Source organism: Aquarana catesbeiana, linkage group LG01 (assembly GCF_042186555.1).
Source record: "Aquarana catesbeiana isolate 2022-GZ linkage group LG01, ASM4218655v1, whole genome shotgun sequence".
Taxonomy (NCBI): Eukaryota; Metazoa; Chordata; class Amphibia; order Anura; family Ranidae; genus Aquarana; species Aquarana catesbeiana.
Window position 1 is genome coordinate 122902277 of NC_133324.1, and position 18791 is coordinate 122921067.

General features: G+C 43.2%; 1 protein-coding gene across 1 annotated transcript in view; it reads right to left on the minus strand.

The window, feature by feature from the left end:
- Positions 1-6791: 6791 nt before the first annotated feature.
- TRAPPC13 (trafficking protein particle complex subunit 13) overlaps positions 6792-18791 on the minus strand; it is a gene marked incomplete in the record, with an annotated part of 57545 nt that continues 45545 nt past the window's right edge. Inside the window, 4 exon segments of the mRNA XM_073623546.1 lie at positions 6792-7232; positions 8515-8665; positions 13686-13786; positions 14511-14709. Coding sequence (XP_073479647.1) covers positions 7131-7232; positions 8515-8665; positions 13686-13786; positions 14511-14709 — 553 coding nt within the window.

The window sequence follows — 18791 nt, forward strand, 5'->3', positions numbered from 1 at the left end:
TAGCCGATGATCGCCATCAGTGAGGAGTAGAGCCATGAGCCCAGGAGTGTAGAGATGAGAGAGAAAGAAAAACAAATTAAAGCGGAGTTCCACTCAGAAGTGGAACTTCCGCTCATTGTATTACCCCCCCCCCCCGGTGCGACATTTGGAACCTTTCGGGGGGAGGGGGGACAGCATACGCGTCTTTCACAGGTGCTTTCCCCACTTCCAGGAGCCTCAGCCGCAGGTATTGACGTCCCAGCTGGGGCTCCCTCCTCCTCCCCGTCGCCGGGCCAGTAGGAGAGAGAAGCCTCGCCTCGCGCATGCGCAGTAGGATTGGTTCCCGAAAGGCTACACTGCCTGGTTCCCTTACTCGCAATGGAGGTGACATGCACCCGACTGCTGATGGAAACATCAGCTGCAGTGCAGACATCGCTAGACTCCAGGACAGGTAAGTGTCCGATTATTAAAAGTCAGCAGCTGCAGTATGGTATGCTGGCTTTTAATTTTTGCAGCGGTGGGCAGACCTCCACTTTAAAACAAAACATAGACCACAAAACAGGTTGTAGAGGTCCAACAATATACCAAACGTTCCGTATTACCACCACGTTCAATGCAAGGGTGAGGGGGGTAATGGATAGGAAATAAGGAACTTGAAATCACTACGTTAAATGAGGGGGTTAGGGTCAGAAACTATGCTTCACTTGTTGCCTAAAAACAGAGACCTGCTGCCAAGCTATATAAAGCTAGGGGGTAAATCCAAAGGAAAGGATAACATCTATAACATAGATTTGGCAGTTTGAATAACATAAGGTATAATCAGGTGGGTGCCCATGACCGGGGTGAGGAGCCAGGGAAGAAAGGAAACTTCCAGACTGCACCCCCCGATGGATCCATTAGGGAAAATTTTAGTGCAGCCTGCAAAGATGCGTAACTCCGCTGTGAAGGAGTATAGCAAGTCAGAAAGTTCTTCCCGTTGAACGGTTTGTGAGCCACGGGAATTAAAAAAAGGAGGGAAAAATAGGTGGTGAGGATGTTACCGCACGTGAGGGACCCTCAGGCTGGTCGCTGCTTGGGGCTCTTGCAGGGGGAGTCAGGAGGTCTTCCTTGCTTCTTCATAGAGACTCTTTGCCACGCCATCGGTGGGGGAGGAGGGGGGATATCATCCCATCCAGGAAGGTCCGGTAGTGGGATCTCCAGGGTGTCAAACAACAAGCGTAGGTGTTCAGGAACCCGGAGAACTGCTGTCTTCCCGTTGTGTGTAGCCGATAGGCTGAAGGGGAAGCCCCATCGGTACACGATAGCACTGTCCTGCAAGGTGTGGAGAAGTGGTTGAAGTGTTCTGCGCTTCTGGAGTGTAACCTAGGAAAGATCAGGAAATAGGTGGATTGGGGTATCATCAAACAAGATTGGCTTAGTCACTCTGGCTTTACGCATATCTTCTTTTAGAGAGAATGAGTGAACTCTACAGATAAAATCTCTAGGACTGGATGCTGGGCCTTTAGGTTTTAGAGCTCTGTGGGCCCTGTCCATTTCAATGTGTGTGGAGGCAGGGACCCCCAATAGGATGTTGAAAATGGTTTGGAGGACTGTTCTCAAATCCTCTGGATTCTGTGAGGCCCCGAACCCTGATGTTGTTGCGATTATCCAAGTCTTCCAGATGACATTGTATGTCTCGGAGAATGAAGCGATCGTCCACCTGTTGGGATTGAACATGGTGGATCATGAGCTTAGTGGATTGCAAGTCTCCCTCCATGTCTTCAACTTGGGTAGCCAGCTGGTGAAAGCCCCTTTGTAGCGTTTTGATCTCACAGCGGCAGGCCTCCTTAACTTCAGAGATCAGTAGTTTAAAATCATCTTTGCTAGGGAGCGAGTGAAGTTGTTCACGCCATGAGACCAGTTCATCCGACCTTTGCTCACTTGCAAAGGCCTCCCTGAGTTCACACAGCAAAATGGTGCAGGCAGCTCCACATGGGTCGGAGGGGATGGCCTGTGCAGCTGTAGGGAAGCTGAAGTGTCCACAGAGGGTCCAGGCCTGCCACAGGTGTATATGCTGCTGGGGAAGCCGTCGGCGATCTCCGGTGGGGCCACCCCTGTGGATCCCAAAGCCTGGGATAAAGGAGGTGTCTGTGAGGCGTGCAACAGCACCATATTGCCGGTCTCCTGTGTGGAGGGCCCAGGTACCTGGTGGAAGTATGAGTGGATCGGGGGAGCCGGCGGGAGAATTTGTCCCGAGGTTCCTCCCTGTTTTTGGGATCGGGCGGTGCGGTTTCAGAAGAGCAGGTCTGTGGAGAGCAGGAAGATTAGATGTCCATCTTGCCCAGCGTCTAGCCACGCCCCCGTCCAAACATTTTTCAAAGAGGGTCAGATTTGATAAAGTGAACATGCGTGAGGGCCGACGATTTTGCCTGACATTCTTTGATCCATTAAAATTCAGTCTAAGTGTGTTCGTCCAAGCACTAATACTTGCCTCTTGTGGCCCCAACAAATCCCAGAATGCTCAGGACTAAGGATGACCTTGGGCGTGTTATTTGGCTATACCGTATTTATAGGCATATAACACGCACCTTCACTTTAAGAGGAAAGTTTCAGGAAAAACTTTAAAGAACTATGAAGCAAAATAACGGTCAGTGCCCATCAATGCAGCCTAATCAGTGCCCATCAATGCAGCCTCACTACTGCCATGAACGCAGCCTGATCCATGCCCATCTGCAGCCTCGGAGGGGACAGGGAGGTGAGCGGGACGAGCGCTGACCGATTGCATACAGGAAAATCTCCTGTTTACTCAGTGGCCTCTTTAATACAAAGTCCCACCTCCTATGATAGAAGGAACAGTTGTCCAATGCCAGCCAGGCCCAGGAGACGGGATTTCCTATTACAGACACCGCTGGGTAAACAGGAGATTCTCCTGTATATAATCTGATGGCACTCGTCCCGCCCCCCCCCTCCGAGTCGAGGCAGCGCCGATAAATACGGTATATATCTTTTGTGGCCCTATATCTTATATATATATATATACACATACATATACACAGTCAGGTCCATAAATATTGGGACATCGACACAATTCTAATCTTTTTGGCTCTATACACCACCACAGTGGATTTAAAATGAAACATACAAGATGTAGTTTAATTGCAGACTTTCAGCTTTAATTTGAGGGTATTTACATCCAAATCAGGTGAACGGTGTAGGAATTACAACAGTTTGTATATGTGCCTCCCACTTTTTAAGGGACCAAAAGTAATGGGACAATTGGCTGCTCAGCTGTTCGATGGCCAGGTGTGTGTTATCCCCTCATTATCTCATTTACAAGGAGCAGATAAAAGGTCCAGAGTTCATTTCAAGTGTGCTATTTGCATTTGGAATCTGTTGCTGTCAACTCTCAATATGAGATCCAAAGAGCTGTCACTATCAGTGAAGCAAGCCATCATTAGGCTGAAAAAACAAAACATACCCATCAGAGAGATAGCAAAAACATTAGGTGTGGCCAAATCAACTGTTTGGAACATCCTGAAAAAGAAAAAACGCACCGGTGAGCTCCACACCAAAAGACACGGAAGACCATGGAAAACAACTGTGGTGGATGACCGAAGAACTCTTTCCCTGGTGAAGAAAACACCCTTCACAACAGTTGGCCAGATCATGAACACTCTCCAGGAGGTAGGTTTATGTGTGTCAAAGTCAACAATCAAGAAAAGACTTCACCAGAGTGAATACAGAGGGTTCATCACAAGATGTAAACCATTGGTAAGCCTCAAAAACAGGAAGGCCAGATTAGAGTTTGCCAAACAACATCTAAAAAAGCCTTCACAGTTCTGGAACAACATCCTATGGACAGATGAGACCAAGATCAACTTGTACCAGAGTGATGTGAAGAGAAGAGTATGGAGAAGGAAAGGAACTGCTCATGATCCAAAACATGCCACCAGTGAAGCAGGGTGGTGGTAGTGTCATGGCGTGGGCATGTATGGCTGCCAATGGAACTGGTTCTCTTGCATTTATTGATGATGTGACTGCTGACAAAAGCAGCAGGATAATTTCTGAAGTGTTTTGGGCAATATTATCTGCTCATATTCAGCAAAATGCTTCAGAACTCATTGGACGGAGCTTCACAGTGCAGATGGACAATATATCCTTTTACACTTACATATAGACATCCACATACACTATCTATTCATCGGAATCCTTTTTCTTCCCCCCCCCTCCCTTTCCCCCCCCCTTTTCCTTCCCTCCCCCCTCTCTTTCCCCCCCCCTTCCTTTCCCTCCCCCTCCTCCCCTCCCCTAGTCCTTCCTTCTACATCTCCTTCCCTTCCCTGTTCCCTCTCCCCATCTTCCCTCTCTCTTTCCTTCACCCCCCCCCCCTTCTTACCATCCCCCTCTTTCCCCATATCTCCCTCCTCCCCTCCCACTTTCCTTGCTTCTTACCTCAACCCTACCTGATTCTATATCTTACGTTATACCCCACAACCTATCCTATCTTCCTACTATTGATCTGTACCATGTTACATTCGTCCCCACATTGCCTTTGCTCCGCCTGATCATTGCAAGACGGATACCCCCTTGATGTTATAAGAACAGCCTTTCTTTTACCACTCTACTTTATTGTTTAGATGTAAGTTCATATATAGACATAAAATTATGTTGTTTCCTTCACAAAATGTATTATTCATTACAGTATCCTAATTCTGTGCTCCTGAAGAAGCGCATGCGGCGCGTAACATGTCGAGCTCATACAGAAACTGATTGCCACCATCACATAGCGCTTGGTTCAACGAAATGTACTGTAACTATATAGATCAATAAGCTGCATGTCTCTTGTTGGTTCCATAAGTTTCGCTTATCTTTTTCACCAACCAACCAAATGTGTATGGAGTGCATAATTTGTAAACTGTGATTGTCCTATCCTATTTTTTATCTTCCTTCTCCCTTTTTTTATAATAATTTCGAAATAAAACAATATTTTAATTACATATTATCCTCATTATTGTGCCTATAAAGTCTTGAGCCCACCAATATTCTCTTGTTCTTCTAAACTATTGTATATAAGACGTGGCACCTGTAACTTATTCCGTATCCGCATGACCACTATGCGATGATACGATTTTAATCTATTAATGACCTGAAGCATACTGCGAAAGCAACCAAAGAGTTTTTTAAGGGAAAGAAGTGGAATATTATGCAATGGCCAAGTCAATCACCTGACCTGAATCCGATTGAGCATGCATTTCACTTGCTGAAGACAAAACTGAAGGGAAAATGCCCCAAGAACAAGCAGGAACTGAAGACAGTTGCAGTATAGGCCTGGCAGAGCATCACCAGCGCCTGGTGATGTCTATGCGTTCCAGACTTCAGGCTGTAATTGACTGCAAAGGATTTGCAACAAAGTATTAAAAAGTGAACGTTTGATTGATGATTGTAAATCTGTCCCATTACTTTTGGTCCCTTAAAAAGTGGGAGGCACATATACAAACTGTTGTAGTTTCTACATCGTTCACCTGATTTGGATGTAAATACCCTCAAATTAAAGCTGAAAGTCTGCAGTTAAAGCACATCTTGATCATTTTATTTAAAATCCATTGTGGTGGTGTACAGAGCCAAAAAGATTAGAATTGTGTCGATGTCCCAATATTTATGGACCTGACTGTATATACCGTATTTAATCGGCGCATAACACGCACTTTTTTCCCCTTAAAATCATCCCCTGCGATCCTGAGCTGACAGATCTTCAAAATCGCCGACCGCGATTTGAAAATGGCGCGCTGGCGCTGAAATACACAGAGCCGGTCCTCGGCTCTTCTCAGCCACTTTCGGCTTCACTCGAGCGCCGCCCGAACCTAGCCGAGTGTACTCGGCTAGGTTCGGATAGCTCCGCTCACAGTCACGCCCATCCCGGGCGGGACTACGAGTGGAGCCGAAAGTGAATGAGAGCCGGCGAGAAGAGCCGAGGACCGGCTCTGTGTATTTCGGCACCAGCGGCGCCATTTTCAAATTGCGGTCGGCGATTTTGAAGCTCAGGATCGCAGGGGAGCTGCACTGGGGCAAGGCTGCACTGGGGCAAGGCTGCACTGGGATAAGGCTGCAATGGACACTGGGGAAGGCTGCACTGACATGGCTGCACTGGGCAGGCTGCAATGATGGGCATTTAAATGTAAGTTTTTTTCCCTTCAACTTCCCTCCTAAAAGTTTTTTTTTTTTCTTAAAATTCTAAAACTTGGGGTGCGTGTTATATGCCGATAAATACAAAAATTACCAGGGGGTCGTATTAAACCGGAACGCAGGCCACAACTGGTCCGCGGGCCGAACTTTGGACATGCCTGAGATTGGCTTTAGTTAAACATGGCCTAAAATACAGTCTAAGGGTTCCCACAAACCCTCAAACCTTTGGCCTGACATGAAATAAGTCATGTTACGTTAAAGCACGCCTGTCATAAACCTGATCAATTCAAAACTAAGCATATGACACATTTGTGGATAAGCTGAGGTTACCTTCAATAAAAACTACACGTCTAATTGGTCAGTAGATGTAGAGATATAGACAGCTGAAGTTACATGCAACTCTTGACCTTTACTGTAAAACTCTGATCTGGCTCCTCCAAATGCTATATTGGTCCTTTAATGCAATGAGCAGCATTATGGACTAAAAGAGATGCAGCACGAGCTTTGCAAGCTTGGCTATTACAGGGAAATTCAATATTTGCATTCAGCTGACTAGGTCTCTAGATTTACTCCTTATTTTGACTCTGCTTCTGTATTTGTTCTTCATGTATTCAGTTTGAATTACCTAGTTACAAGCTTACCTTAAGTAAATGTTTTTTAGAGGTCAAATAACAGATTGTTTTTATTACATTAAAATTTTATGTTACAGTGCAAGGCAAGTTGAAAAGGTTTATATCAAATAAATACATTTATATTTACATTTTATTTTTGATGTGTTAGATAAAATATGGTGCTTTAAAACACTGCATATTACATTTAAAAATAAAAGGCATTTGCTGACGGAAGAAAGAACATTAAACAATAAAACATGCCAATTCTTGCTTCATCTGTAAACAGGTCATCAGTTTGAACTGTGTGCGTCTGTGCTGGAGACATTGGTCTTCGTGGATTAAGTTGCAAAATCTCAGGGACTGCCTTCAGATGAGATGTTTTTATGCCTGAACTTTTGAAGACACAACGCAGACCTGAGCAATATCATCGTATTCATAAGTTCTCTTTAAAAATGTGTCAGTCAGTCTTAATCCAGAAACACTCTGGGGAAATAAACAACAAAAATGATTTCTAATTTACAGAAACACTACGAAAGAATACTTGCTCTTGGTTGGCTTTGATTAATACCATGTATTACTTTTTGTTAATGTTCTTCTTGAAATGCAAGTCACCCCTTGGCAGAGGTGGATAGTGCAGCGTAGTTTGAAACATTTTATTAGCAATATTATTATACATTTCAAAATACATCTTCAGTTTCAGTATACGTTTATAAAAGTGCTAATGATGTTCCTTATATGTAGTCTTAATGTGGAGCCAATGCATTTTTTTTCCTAAGACCCCTTTTACACTGAGACGCTTTACAGGCATTTTAGCGCTAAAAATAGCGCCTGTAAAGCGCCTCTCCTGTCACTCCAGTGTGAAATCCAAGTGCTTGCGGGACGTTAAAAAAAGTCCTGCAAGCAGCATCTTTGGGGTGGTTTAGGAGCGGTGAATACACCGCTCCTAAAACGCCCCTACCCATTGAAATCAAACCGGAGCGCCTGCAAAGCACTTCGGCAGCGGTGATACGCGGGCGCTATTAACCCCATCTTTAGCCCCTAGCAAGTGTTAAAAGCGCCCCACTAGCGGTGCTTTACCGCCGACGCCCTCACTGCCCCCAGTGTGAAAGTAGCAAAATAGGATAAAAATAGTGCCTGTAAAGTGCCTGAAAAATGCCTCCCCTGCAGCCCCAGTGTGAAAGCCTGAGTGCTTTCACACTGGGGCGCTGTGCTGGTAGAACATTAAAAAAAAATCCTGCAAGCAGCATCTTTGGGGCAGTGGAGGAACGCTCCTAAATCGCCCCTGCCCATTTAAATGAATGGGCGCTAAAGCGCCTGCAAAGCACCTCGACAGCAGTGATTTTGGGGCGTGTTTAACCCTTTCTTCGGTCGCTAGTGGGGGTTAAAAGCGCCGCTAACGGCCAAATAGCACCGCTAAAACTAGTGACGCTTTACCGCTGACGCGGCGCAGTGAGAAAGGGCTCTAACTGTATCATGGAGCACCCAGTGCTCACATGTCAATTGAAAACCAGAACACTAGTCCTGTACTGCCACACAATGTGCAGGAGTAAAAGTAAAGAATATATGTCTCAATGGTCAAACTAATCTAATCTTTTGTTTCATTTTCTGAGATGCAGCAAAAAAAAAAAAAAAAAAAAAAAAAAAAAAAAGTACATAACAGTGCATTCATTTTCTCAAATATCCATCTATGGGGTTTAGATGGCAATCACCTAAGCACAATGCCACTATAATGCATTACAGAGACAGAAACTGGGGCAGTACTCACCTGCAAGCCCTGTACAGATGACAGAAGTGTCAGAGTGAGGAAGAGTGAGGAGCTGGGGTGCAATTTGCCGAGCTGTCTTCCCGATACTCCACACCAGTGAATAGAATTAGTGTTACACATTTCTAGACCCAGATCCATTGTCCTTTCACTGCTAGGGACAAAATGAGAGAAAGCATTACAATTCCAGACAGTACTATACAGAACCGAATGTCTGTCCCTGCCCCACAGGCACCTTAGAAATGAGATCTAGCGTTTTCAGCAGATACAGAAACCCAAAAAACGTGAAACAAACTAACGTGCAACCATCAAAAACCAGTGAAAACGAATTAAATAAAATGGGTAGTAGCCAGCATTGACATGTGTTCCCACACCTCAAAACAAAACAAACACAAGTGCTACAGCTATCTTTGTATTAAAGTTACACGGTCAATGGAAAATATGAAACAGCCATTACCCAGCACTGAAAATGTTAGTTTCCTGGCTGTCATGTTAATGCTTTGACTTCAAGCACACAGAAGATATTCTGACACTCATGCATGTTTTGGATCAGTAACTCAAATTTCACACCAGACAGGCAAGCAACTAGCATGTTAAAAACAGGCTGAGCAACAACAGCACAAGTAGTACTTTTTCTCAAGAAAGAGTCACATTAATGACCCGTTGTCCTTTGCAAACTGCAAGATAAGCTGAGGGGAAGAGAGTGTTATTGTGCTACTGTTCTATTATGTTTCATTCTAAAGAATACCACAAATATTTTGGCCACAAGGTTGGTTTAGTTTGATCTTTTTAACTTAGTGAGAGGGCTGCTTTAAACCCATCTATTTATTTCAACCAACATAAAAAAGGTCACAAACCATTTAAAGTTCCTGAAATTGTGCCTCTCAAGACAATACGTGGATTAGAGGGCGTTCTGCCCCAGTACACATTCGGGTGTGTCTCTAGTTCATGAGAAAGAAAAAAAAATTGTGTGGAAAACATCACTGTAAGCTTTCACATTCTCTACTTGTCCTCAATTACTGCGATGAAAACTGTGAGGTTCCGTTCACATCTAGACGTATGGGGGGGCGATAATCGCGGTAAAAATGTGCAAATAGAATCACAGGATGCCCGTCGCCCAAAAGAAGCTCCTGTATTTCTTTTGGGCGACAGGCATCCTGCGGTTCAGTTTGTGCGTTTTTACTGCGATTGTCGCCTGACAAATCGCTGGAAAATCACGCAGCGTTTGGGGTGCTATTGAAAATCGACGGGCAACGCACCGGGAAGCACGGGCGTCCCCAGATTTACCACTATTGTGAATCGCGGCGATTCTGCCTGCGATTCAAAATGCAGAGATGTGAACGGAGCCTAAAACAGGAGTAGTTAAAAAAAAAAAAAAAAAAAAAAAAGTTTATTTTTCACCATTTAATCCACTGACAACTAATAAAAAAGGAAAGTAGAAGAGCTATAGAACAGCAGCCACATGTCAGTTGCCACTGGAAATGGCAAAGTGCGATTTACCCCACCAATATTCTGATTTCACATTTCTTCCTTTGCATAAACCAGGGCAACATTAATGCCTTTCGCTTATAACAAACTTATTTTTGTGTAGTAACACACAAAAGGTCCTCATCACTCGTTATTTAGGCTTAATGTACACAGGACGTTTTAAAACCTATACTGAACGATTTAACTTGACAGATAGTAACCGACGTTTAAAAACATCCGTTTTGCCGCATTTAGACACGTTTGCATTTAGAAGCGTTTTTTTCCCCCCCAAATAGTCAAAAATGTATCTCCATTAAAAACGCCTGTAAACGAAACATGGCTAAAACGCGAGTTACAGCGTTTACACGCCAATACAGGCATTTGGCGTTTCAAATAACTCTAAGCTCAACTGCCTAGAAACAACTATAAATGACCCTGTGTGTGTACATGTACTGATAACAGAGGAGAGTTCAGGGGCAGCTGAAAAAAATGCACAACTGCTCCTAAACGTCCATTTACCAACAGCAGTGTACATGAAGCCTTACAGTTCTTTGAATAGCAGCAGATAAAATAATGTGACAATACCAGATTTCACCAATTAGTGGTGCTAAAGGTGACATGTCCAAATGCATCTTCAGGTAAAAGCCAGGGGGCTGTGTGAGGGAAAATCCCTCAGTGTTCCCAGTGTTTATAAATTGACTCTGTCATGGAAAAAGGCTGCCATTGCTGACCTACTTTTGAAAATGCTATTTGCTTGTGTCTGGCTTGGAGCAAGCATGCCAAAAGTTTCAGAATTTATCAATATACTTGTCCCGGGTCAGAGACTCAAAGTCACTTCAAACACAGTACATTTTTTAATTAAATGGATACATACAGTCAGGTCCATAAATATTGGGACACCGACACAATTCTAATCTTTTTGGCACTATACACCCCACAATGGATTTGCAATGAAACAAATACACCCCACAATGGATTTGCAATGAAACGAACAAGATGTGCTTTAACTGCAGACTTTCAGCTTTAATTTGAGGGTATTTAGATCCAAATCAGGTGAACTGTGTAGGAATTACAACAGTTTGTATATGTGCCTCCCACTTTTTAAGGGACCAAAAGTAATGGGACAATTGGCTGCTCAGCTGTTCCATGGCCAGGTGTGTGTTATTCACTCATTATCCTATTTACAAGGAGCAGATAAAAGGTCCAGAGTTCATTTCAAGTTCCCATTTATGGACCTGACTGTAAGTATTGTTAAAACAGACCTTAAGGTCACTTTCACACGGGTGGATAGAATTCAGATTTTAGCTGCGGATAGATCAAGTTATCTACCGCAGCTAAACTCACACTTTCCTATGGCCCCATTGACACACTGCATTTAGCAACGGTTTTGTTACATGGGGTTTGGTGCGGTTAGAAAAAATAAATAATCGGTCCTGCGCCCAGGACCGATTTATTGCAGCTTTCTGCAGCTATCTGCTGGTAATCGCAGTGTATTATTTCTTCTGCAGATAGCAGCGGCAACAAAGAAAGAAAAACGGGAAGCACATCAGAAATGGCAAGAATGTTCCAACACAGCTAAACGCACGTATGCACAGCTAATCACAATGTACAGCTGCAGGTGAATGCTGTGCAAGGATTCTCTGAATTTCAAAACAACAAAACATGCTTTTAACAGCGGCAGAACAGCTGCCCGTGTGGAAAGGTCCTAAATCTCAGTAAGGGCCCATTCATACTATGTGCAGTTACCTGCATTTTAACTCACGGAGGCAACTGCAAGGACACAGATGACAATGGTTTTCTGTGTGTCATGTTCAGACCAGAATGCAGTGTTTCACTGTGTTCCAGAGCTGTGCCATATACACAACACATTTGCGTAATATACACCACCACCCTGGATGGCCCTGTATGTCACCGCACTGCAACTTCATTGCTGCTGTGCAGTAATATGAAATGTGAAATTGTACACTTCACATAAAGTTGTTAAAAAAGAAAGAAAGAGTTGTGCGATGCAATAAAATAGCCATCACACCACCCTGCACCGCACTGCTCTGCAGCTCAAAATGCTGGTTCCCGGCATTCCTGGCATTTATTGTGTGGGCAGCAGTGTTTTGAGCTGTGGATAAGTTTGAATGGGCTGTAAGGGTCCATCCAGATTGCTGTGCATGTAACATGCTGTGGTTAGCTGCAGTGCCATTCATTGAGAATGGCAACCCCAGCGTACCTCCAAAATGCATGTGTTCAGCAACGCAGCAAAGCAAAATGCTCAGTGTCCTCTATTGAGCTATGATAAAATGCAACCTGCCCCATTTCATGTCTGTTGCTGTGTGTTTTAGCCCATTCATTTTCTTCAAATATTAATTTTTCAAAAATTTAGCATAAAAACAAAAACAGCAAAACAAATTTTTTGTGGCTCCCAGGAATCACGTGACCCGCCAGCTCTATCCTCTGCCAGGCTGACAAATGCAGCGGGCGGGGCTGAGACACGAGGAGGAGAGGAGAGACCCAGTGGGTCACGCGATTGTGGGAACCGCTCTGAAATACAGTAACTAAGGCATTTAAAAAAAAACAAAACAAAAAACAAAACAAAAAAACATAGAAACAGGAGCTCCTGTCGTTAGGCAACAAGGAGGATTATGTAAAATTATAACAGTTATGGAAGCAGCAGGAGTTGCAGGGGCAGGCACTGTCATAGGAGTCGACAGGGAGGGAGGGGGGGAGAGAGGACAGAGGAGAGACAGGAGACCTGTGGGATGACAGGGGGACATAAGCTGATCATCTGTCAGGGCTCAGCAGCCACGATATACCATGGTCAGCTTACAGGGGGGAGGGCAGAAACTGGCAGGATCAGCCAGGTATTTCAGGTGTTACAGGGGGCCAAAATACATGTGTAACATGTTTTAAAGGGACAGGATCTATTTTTTTTTTTTTTCAGGTTAACAAACGCTTTAACTTTTACTCCATCTACATGTGGATATACTCCAAGCCATGGAGAAATCACCAAACCTATGCTTATCTGACAGACCCCCACAAACGCCATACATCAACTTAAAGAGTAACTCCACTTTTTTTGAGGAAAAAAAAAAAATAAAAAAAAATAAAAAAAACATTCCTCTCTGGGTGATCATGTACATTGCAGGGAATTTAACAAACATTTATGCAGATTCCTAACTTTTGTTATTCTGATGGAATAGTTGTTTTTCTGTGTCCATGTGTAGAGTGAATCTGTATGGGAGTGGTTTTATAATTATCAATCAGCTGCTGCCCCTGGAGGTCTCCAATGAGGAAATTGGCAGGGTCTGCATCCCTTTAGACGTGATTTTCATTTGAGAGTATCACCAAAAATGTAATTTTGTTGCAGGGGAATGTCCAAAATCTGATTTGTATCTTAGTGCAGTCTTTTGGGAAAATCAGTGAGCCAATCACACAAGCAGGAAATTACATTTTCAGGGTGTTCACTCTGTGTACACAACACCTCCAGGTAGCCATATTGCTTTGCATTTTACAGAAAATGACAGAGCTGCAGATTGAAAAGGAAGGGTAATTTTTAAAAACATTCAATTACAATATGACTTGAGTTGCAATTGTATACGCCATATTATTTATTTTTATTTGCAAATTTTTTTCCCACGAAAGTGGAGTTACCCTTTAAACAAAATACAGATGGTACTTTCCTGCAGACCTATATGTAAATCAAGTAATGAGATTACCTGCAGTTAGTTATTTTACATGTAATATCAAATGGTTCCTCCAGACTGACAGTATCGGGGATGGTCTCTAAGGAAAGCCTGACATCCCCATATCCTGGAGCCTGAAAAAAAATAAAGCAGCTGTTTTATTTCTAGAAAAAAAACTAAGTGCACATGAAATGATATATTTTGGTTTTTGTGCATCAACAACAAGCATTGCATAATGTTTAAGTGGGTAAGGTGGTGAGAAATGTTTAAAGAAGAACTCCAGGTATGAATAATTTATACATAGTTAGACTGGTTCAGCTTGGAACAATGTTACTATGTATATACACCATTACAGTGATTTCCAGCTTACAGAGGCATCCAGCGGGTATGGCACATGCATAGTTACATTAGTCCAAGCTAGACCAATGTAACTATGTATTAAATACTTATACCTGGAATTCTTCTTTAAGTATCACTTTAACCTGTGGGCTTGAACTTTTTCTTCAATCTGCATTGCTGACCTTGTCTTAATATGGAACCATTCTCCTTGCCTGTGAATAATGAAAAACTAAATAAAGACCCACATATATGTATAATAAAGGAAATACCAGGAATGCAGGCACAGTGTATATATGTACAAGGTAAATGCATCAAAGAAAATGTTTATCCAGGCCATGTTACCAGATTTTATTTTCAGAGATACAGTATATTAGTATGAATCTCAGGGTAACTGTATGGCAGTTGGGTTGGTGGGGTCAGGAGAATGAGAAGATGATCACACCACTTCAGACATATAAAATGTTAGGAATCGGAAGGAAGCTGAAGCAAGTGCTTCAGGGCTCTCGGCCTTGTCTGTACCATTCTCTGTAGCTGGCTGGTTTGTAGTCGGCCCCTTTCTCCCAGGTTGGTTTTCCATACAATGTCCAATTTGCCGATCACTGTGACTCCTTTGATGACACCGGCTTTTTCAGCAAATTCTGGCTTTGGCTTCAAGCAGTACAAGTACTGTCGTGTGTCCAGTGGCTGTAAGTAAGTCTTTGTTCCAAACGTAGACAACCTACAGGACAAAAGCTTTCCGTTAATGCCCATTTCCTATTACTGCAGGCTTTAGAGAAAATGTTCGTTACTACCGCTTTATTACAATAGCTAATTTGGGTTTTAACATTTATGACTATGGGCACCTTTTAGCCAATCTTTTTTCAGCCAGAAGGGGCAACGAACTAAAAGACAAAGCCCTATTGCCAAGGATTTCCATCTCAGAGAAAAAAGGAAAAACACTCACAGGCTAAGATTATTGGGGACAGAGCTGCTCTCTGTTTGCTACTACTGCTCATTATATCTTTGAATGGCAGCAAGTGACCTGTGACTCCTGACTCCCGACTTCCAAGGTGAAGAATTAAATACAAAGTAAAAAGAGCTAGTTAGAAGAAACCTTGGTCTAGTCACAATAAAGCTCAAGTTCATATAAAGTATGCCCCAGGAATGTCTTGTGTGAATGGCCTGCTTCAGACCATCACACACCACAGCATTTCAATGAAACTGGGATCAGGCCTCGATTTTTCTAACATAAAAGTTTCAAAAAGTTTCTGTCAGTAGCAAGATATCCAGAAATTAAAAAAGAATTCTAGCCTAACTAGTCTTTGTGTCTTAAACACGCTCCCTCCACCAACTTAACACCTATACTAACTTGTTTAAAAAAAAAAAAAGAAGAAAAACCGACGGTTAATTATCGATAAGGGTTTTTCTACGAAACCTTCCAGGACGGCAACACATGGGAGATGATAGGATCCTCCCTACAGGAAACACAATCAAATCACAGCTGTTTATAAAGCCCCACCTTACCCCTTGTCCCTCAGTAGTTGTACAAGGGTTATTCCAACATTTAGGCACTTGCTACCTAATGTGTACATACTCCTCCACCCATAACAGGGCGGGAAGAAGGTCTGCCATCCTGGAAGGTTTCGTAGAAACACCGTTATCAGTAAGTAACTGTCGGTTTTCTCACCTCACCTTCTAGGAGGCCAACACATGAGGAGCCTATCATCTCTCATGTGTTGCCATCCTGGAAGGTGATGTGAGAAAAGAGAAAAGTAAATACTTACCTATTATCAGCCCAGTTCAGTTCACATGATCCTCCTCCTGTGTCAGGGAGTGGTGGCTGCAGAGGAGAGGAAGGACCACCGAAAATTGCTGCACCATGGAAACAAACAGGCGACAATAGGTGAGCCAGGAAGTGCCGGTAAACAGCTTTCCTCAGTTCACTCTGACACAGAGAGCAGATCGGCGGCTCTCCCTGTCGGGGGGGGGGGTGTCTGTGCTGATAATCAGCACATTGATTATCAGCATAGCTCCCCATCAAAAGGTGCCCATCAACTGCCAATCAGTGCCCAACACCTGTCAGCCTATCCACATAATAAACGCCTGTCAGTACCACAACAGTGCCAATCAGTGCCCAAAAAAGTGCTAATCAGAGCCACTCAGTAATGCCTGTCAGTAGCTCATCAGTGCTGCCTATCCAGTGCCGCCTATCAGTGCCCACCAGTGCCGCCTATCAGTGCCCATCAGTTTTTTGTTTTTTTTAATGGTCGGTCTTTTTTCATTAATAGCACAAAAATTAAAAACCGCAGGAGGTGATCAAATACCACCAAAAGAAAGCTCTATTTATGTGAAGAAAATTATAAAAATTTAGTTTGGGTACAGTGTTGCATGACCACGCAATTGTTATTCAAAGTGCGACAGCACTGAAACCTAAAAATTGTCCTGGGCAGGAAGGGGGGAAAGTGCCTGGTATGGAAGTGATTAAGAACCATACAGATATAAAAGTTAAATATTATAGCAAATTCATCCAACTTTTCTCACAACAGTAAACCTAACACAAAGTAGACCTAAAAAATAATAGTAATAATAATTATAATAATAATAAAAATTTAAAAAAACCGAGCATATTTTCAAGGCAAAAAAAAAAAAACCACCTGCTGTGACCTCCAAGATAACACACAGCTCATCAGTGTTACCCTAGGTTTACACCTATGCGGTTTTTAGTGCATTATGCAGTTTTCAGAAACACACTACAATCCATTTAACATGGTTTCCTATGGTACAAGTTCAAATCTATGCGTTTTGCGGTGCATTTTTGGAAAGGGTAAGGGTCTTTTTCCCGCGATTTGCAGGTAATAGACTTCAATGGAGCCGTACCAGAAACGCAAGTGTTGTGTTTGTGATGCATTTTTGATGTGTTTTGCAGTTTTTTTTTTTTAATACTGTATAGAGCTGGTTGCTAAGCAGGTGGCCGGGAAGCCGGCCGCCATGTCCTTAACTTCCGATTAGTCATCAGCTGAAAGCAAAAAAAAAAAAAAAAATGTGCAAAAAACGGCGTGGGATTCCTCCCCCCAGGGCTATACAAGGCCCTTCGGAGGTGGACCCCCCACGGCAAAATCCATACCAGACCCTTATCCGAGCATGTCGTCCTGCAGATCAGGAAAGGGAGGGGACGAACGAGTGCCCCCTTGCACCATACCAGGCCGCATGCCCTCAACATGGGGCCGGGGGTGGGTGCTTTGGGGGAGGGGGGCTCTGCACCCTCCACCCCAAAGCACCTTGCCCCCATGTTGATGAGGACAAAGGCCTTTTCCCGACAACCATGACGGGTGGTTATCGGGGGCTGCGGGGCTTATCGGAAACTGGAAGTCCCCATTAATAAGGGGGCCCCCAGACCCCCCCTATGTGAATGGGTATCGGGTACACCGTACCCCTACCAATTCACCAAAAAAACTGAAATGATAACAACAAGAGCCGGTTTTTGACAAGTCCTTTCTTAAAGAAGAAGCCCGGAAGAGCCATCTTCTCCCGGAGCCGTCATCTCCTGGTTCCGTCTTCTCCCGTGGAATTGTCTTCTTCTTCGCCACCTGTTACCTGCGGGGGAAAAAAAAAAAAAAAAGCCGGTCTTGTCCTGAAGCTGTCTTTCTCCGTTGTGATGTTCCCGCTGTCCGTCACCTCTTATATAGACATGGGGTGTGGCCATCCAATGATGTCGCCTTGAGAGCCCGCCCCTTGTGACACTGACGACTCAATCGGTTGTTAAGGACACGGCGGCCGGCTTCCTGACCCCCTCCTTAGCAACCAGCTATTCATAGTGTTTTTACAGTGCATTTAAAAGAGAAAAAAAAAAAAACGTGCAAAATGCAAGAAAAGTGCATGCAAAAACGCATCAAGTCCAGCCGCATAGATGTGAACCTAGACTTAAGCGGTACAAGCTTATCTTTAGTGCTAGATTAAGGCTGATCATCATCAACTAAATGTGAGGAGCAGGCAGCTTAGGGGACTTAAAATGTATGTAGGAGCAAAGATAACATTATCTGCAATACATGCACATTTCCCTGTGTTTTAATTTAAAGATGCTTTAAGTACAGATAAATAGCTGATGATCTGCCAGGAATGCACTTTAACTCCTAAGTCCTGTTGTGGACTGACAAAACAGCATTTTTGTGGACTGATTAGCATCATCCCTTCCCAGTTATTGCTTTCCAAACTACTCAGACCCACCCACTCTTCCATCTGCACAAGATAAAGGCTAATCATTCTATATTCCCAAGATAAAGACTGGGGTGTCCTTTTATGAAAGTGCGGTAAAATACCGCTTTTCAGTTCTCAGGCATTCTCAGAGGAGATCGCTCTCCTCTGAGTGCCTGTTTATGAAAGTGTGTAGATCGCTTCTCATGTTGAGGAGCGATCTACAAACGCCGGGAACTCCTGAGAACGGCTCCTCTCACTGTAATCTCGTGTGATATAGCGGGATTACAGTATGAGGAACCATAAAATACAAAAGTTTAACACAAATCAGCACACATTATTCCCCAACATATTAATAAAATAATAAAGATAAATTCCCCCTACACAATATACATTAACCTAATTATAAAAAAAAACATTGTTTTTATCAGTATTTAAAGATCATACATGTCCCTATTTAAATGTGAATGGTGTATAGTAAATGAATGTAATGCACATATGTAATGCAGCTATACACCATTCATATAAATGCAAAATACATTTATAATCATTAAAAAAATAATTTTAATAAAGTATACAAGTATAAATATTTATTAATAAATTAAAATAAAATATATTTCATTATAGATA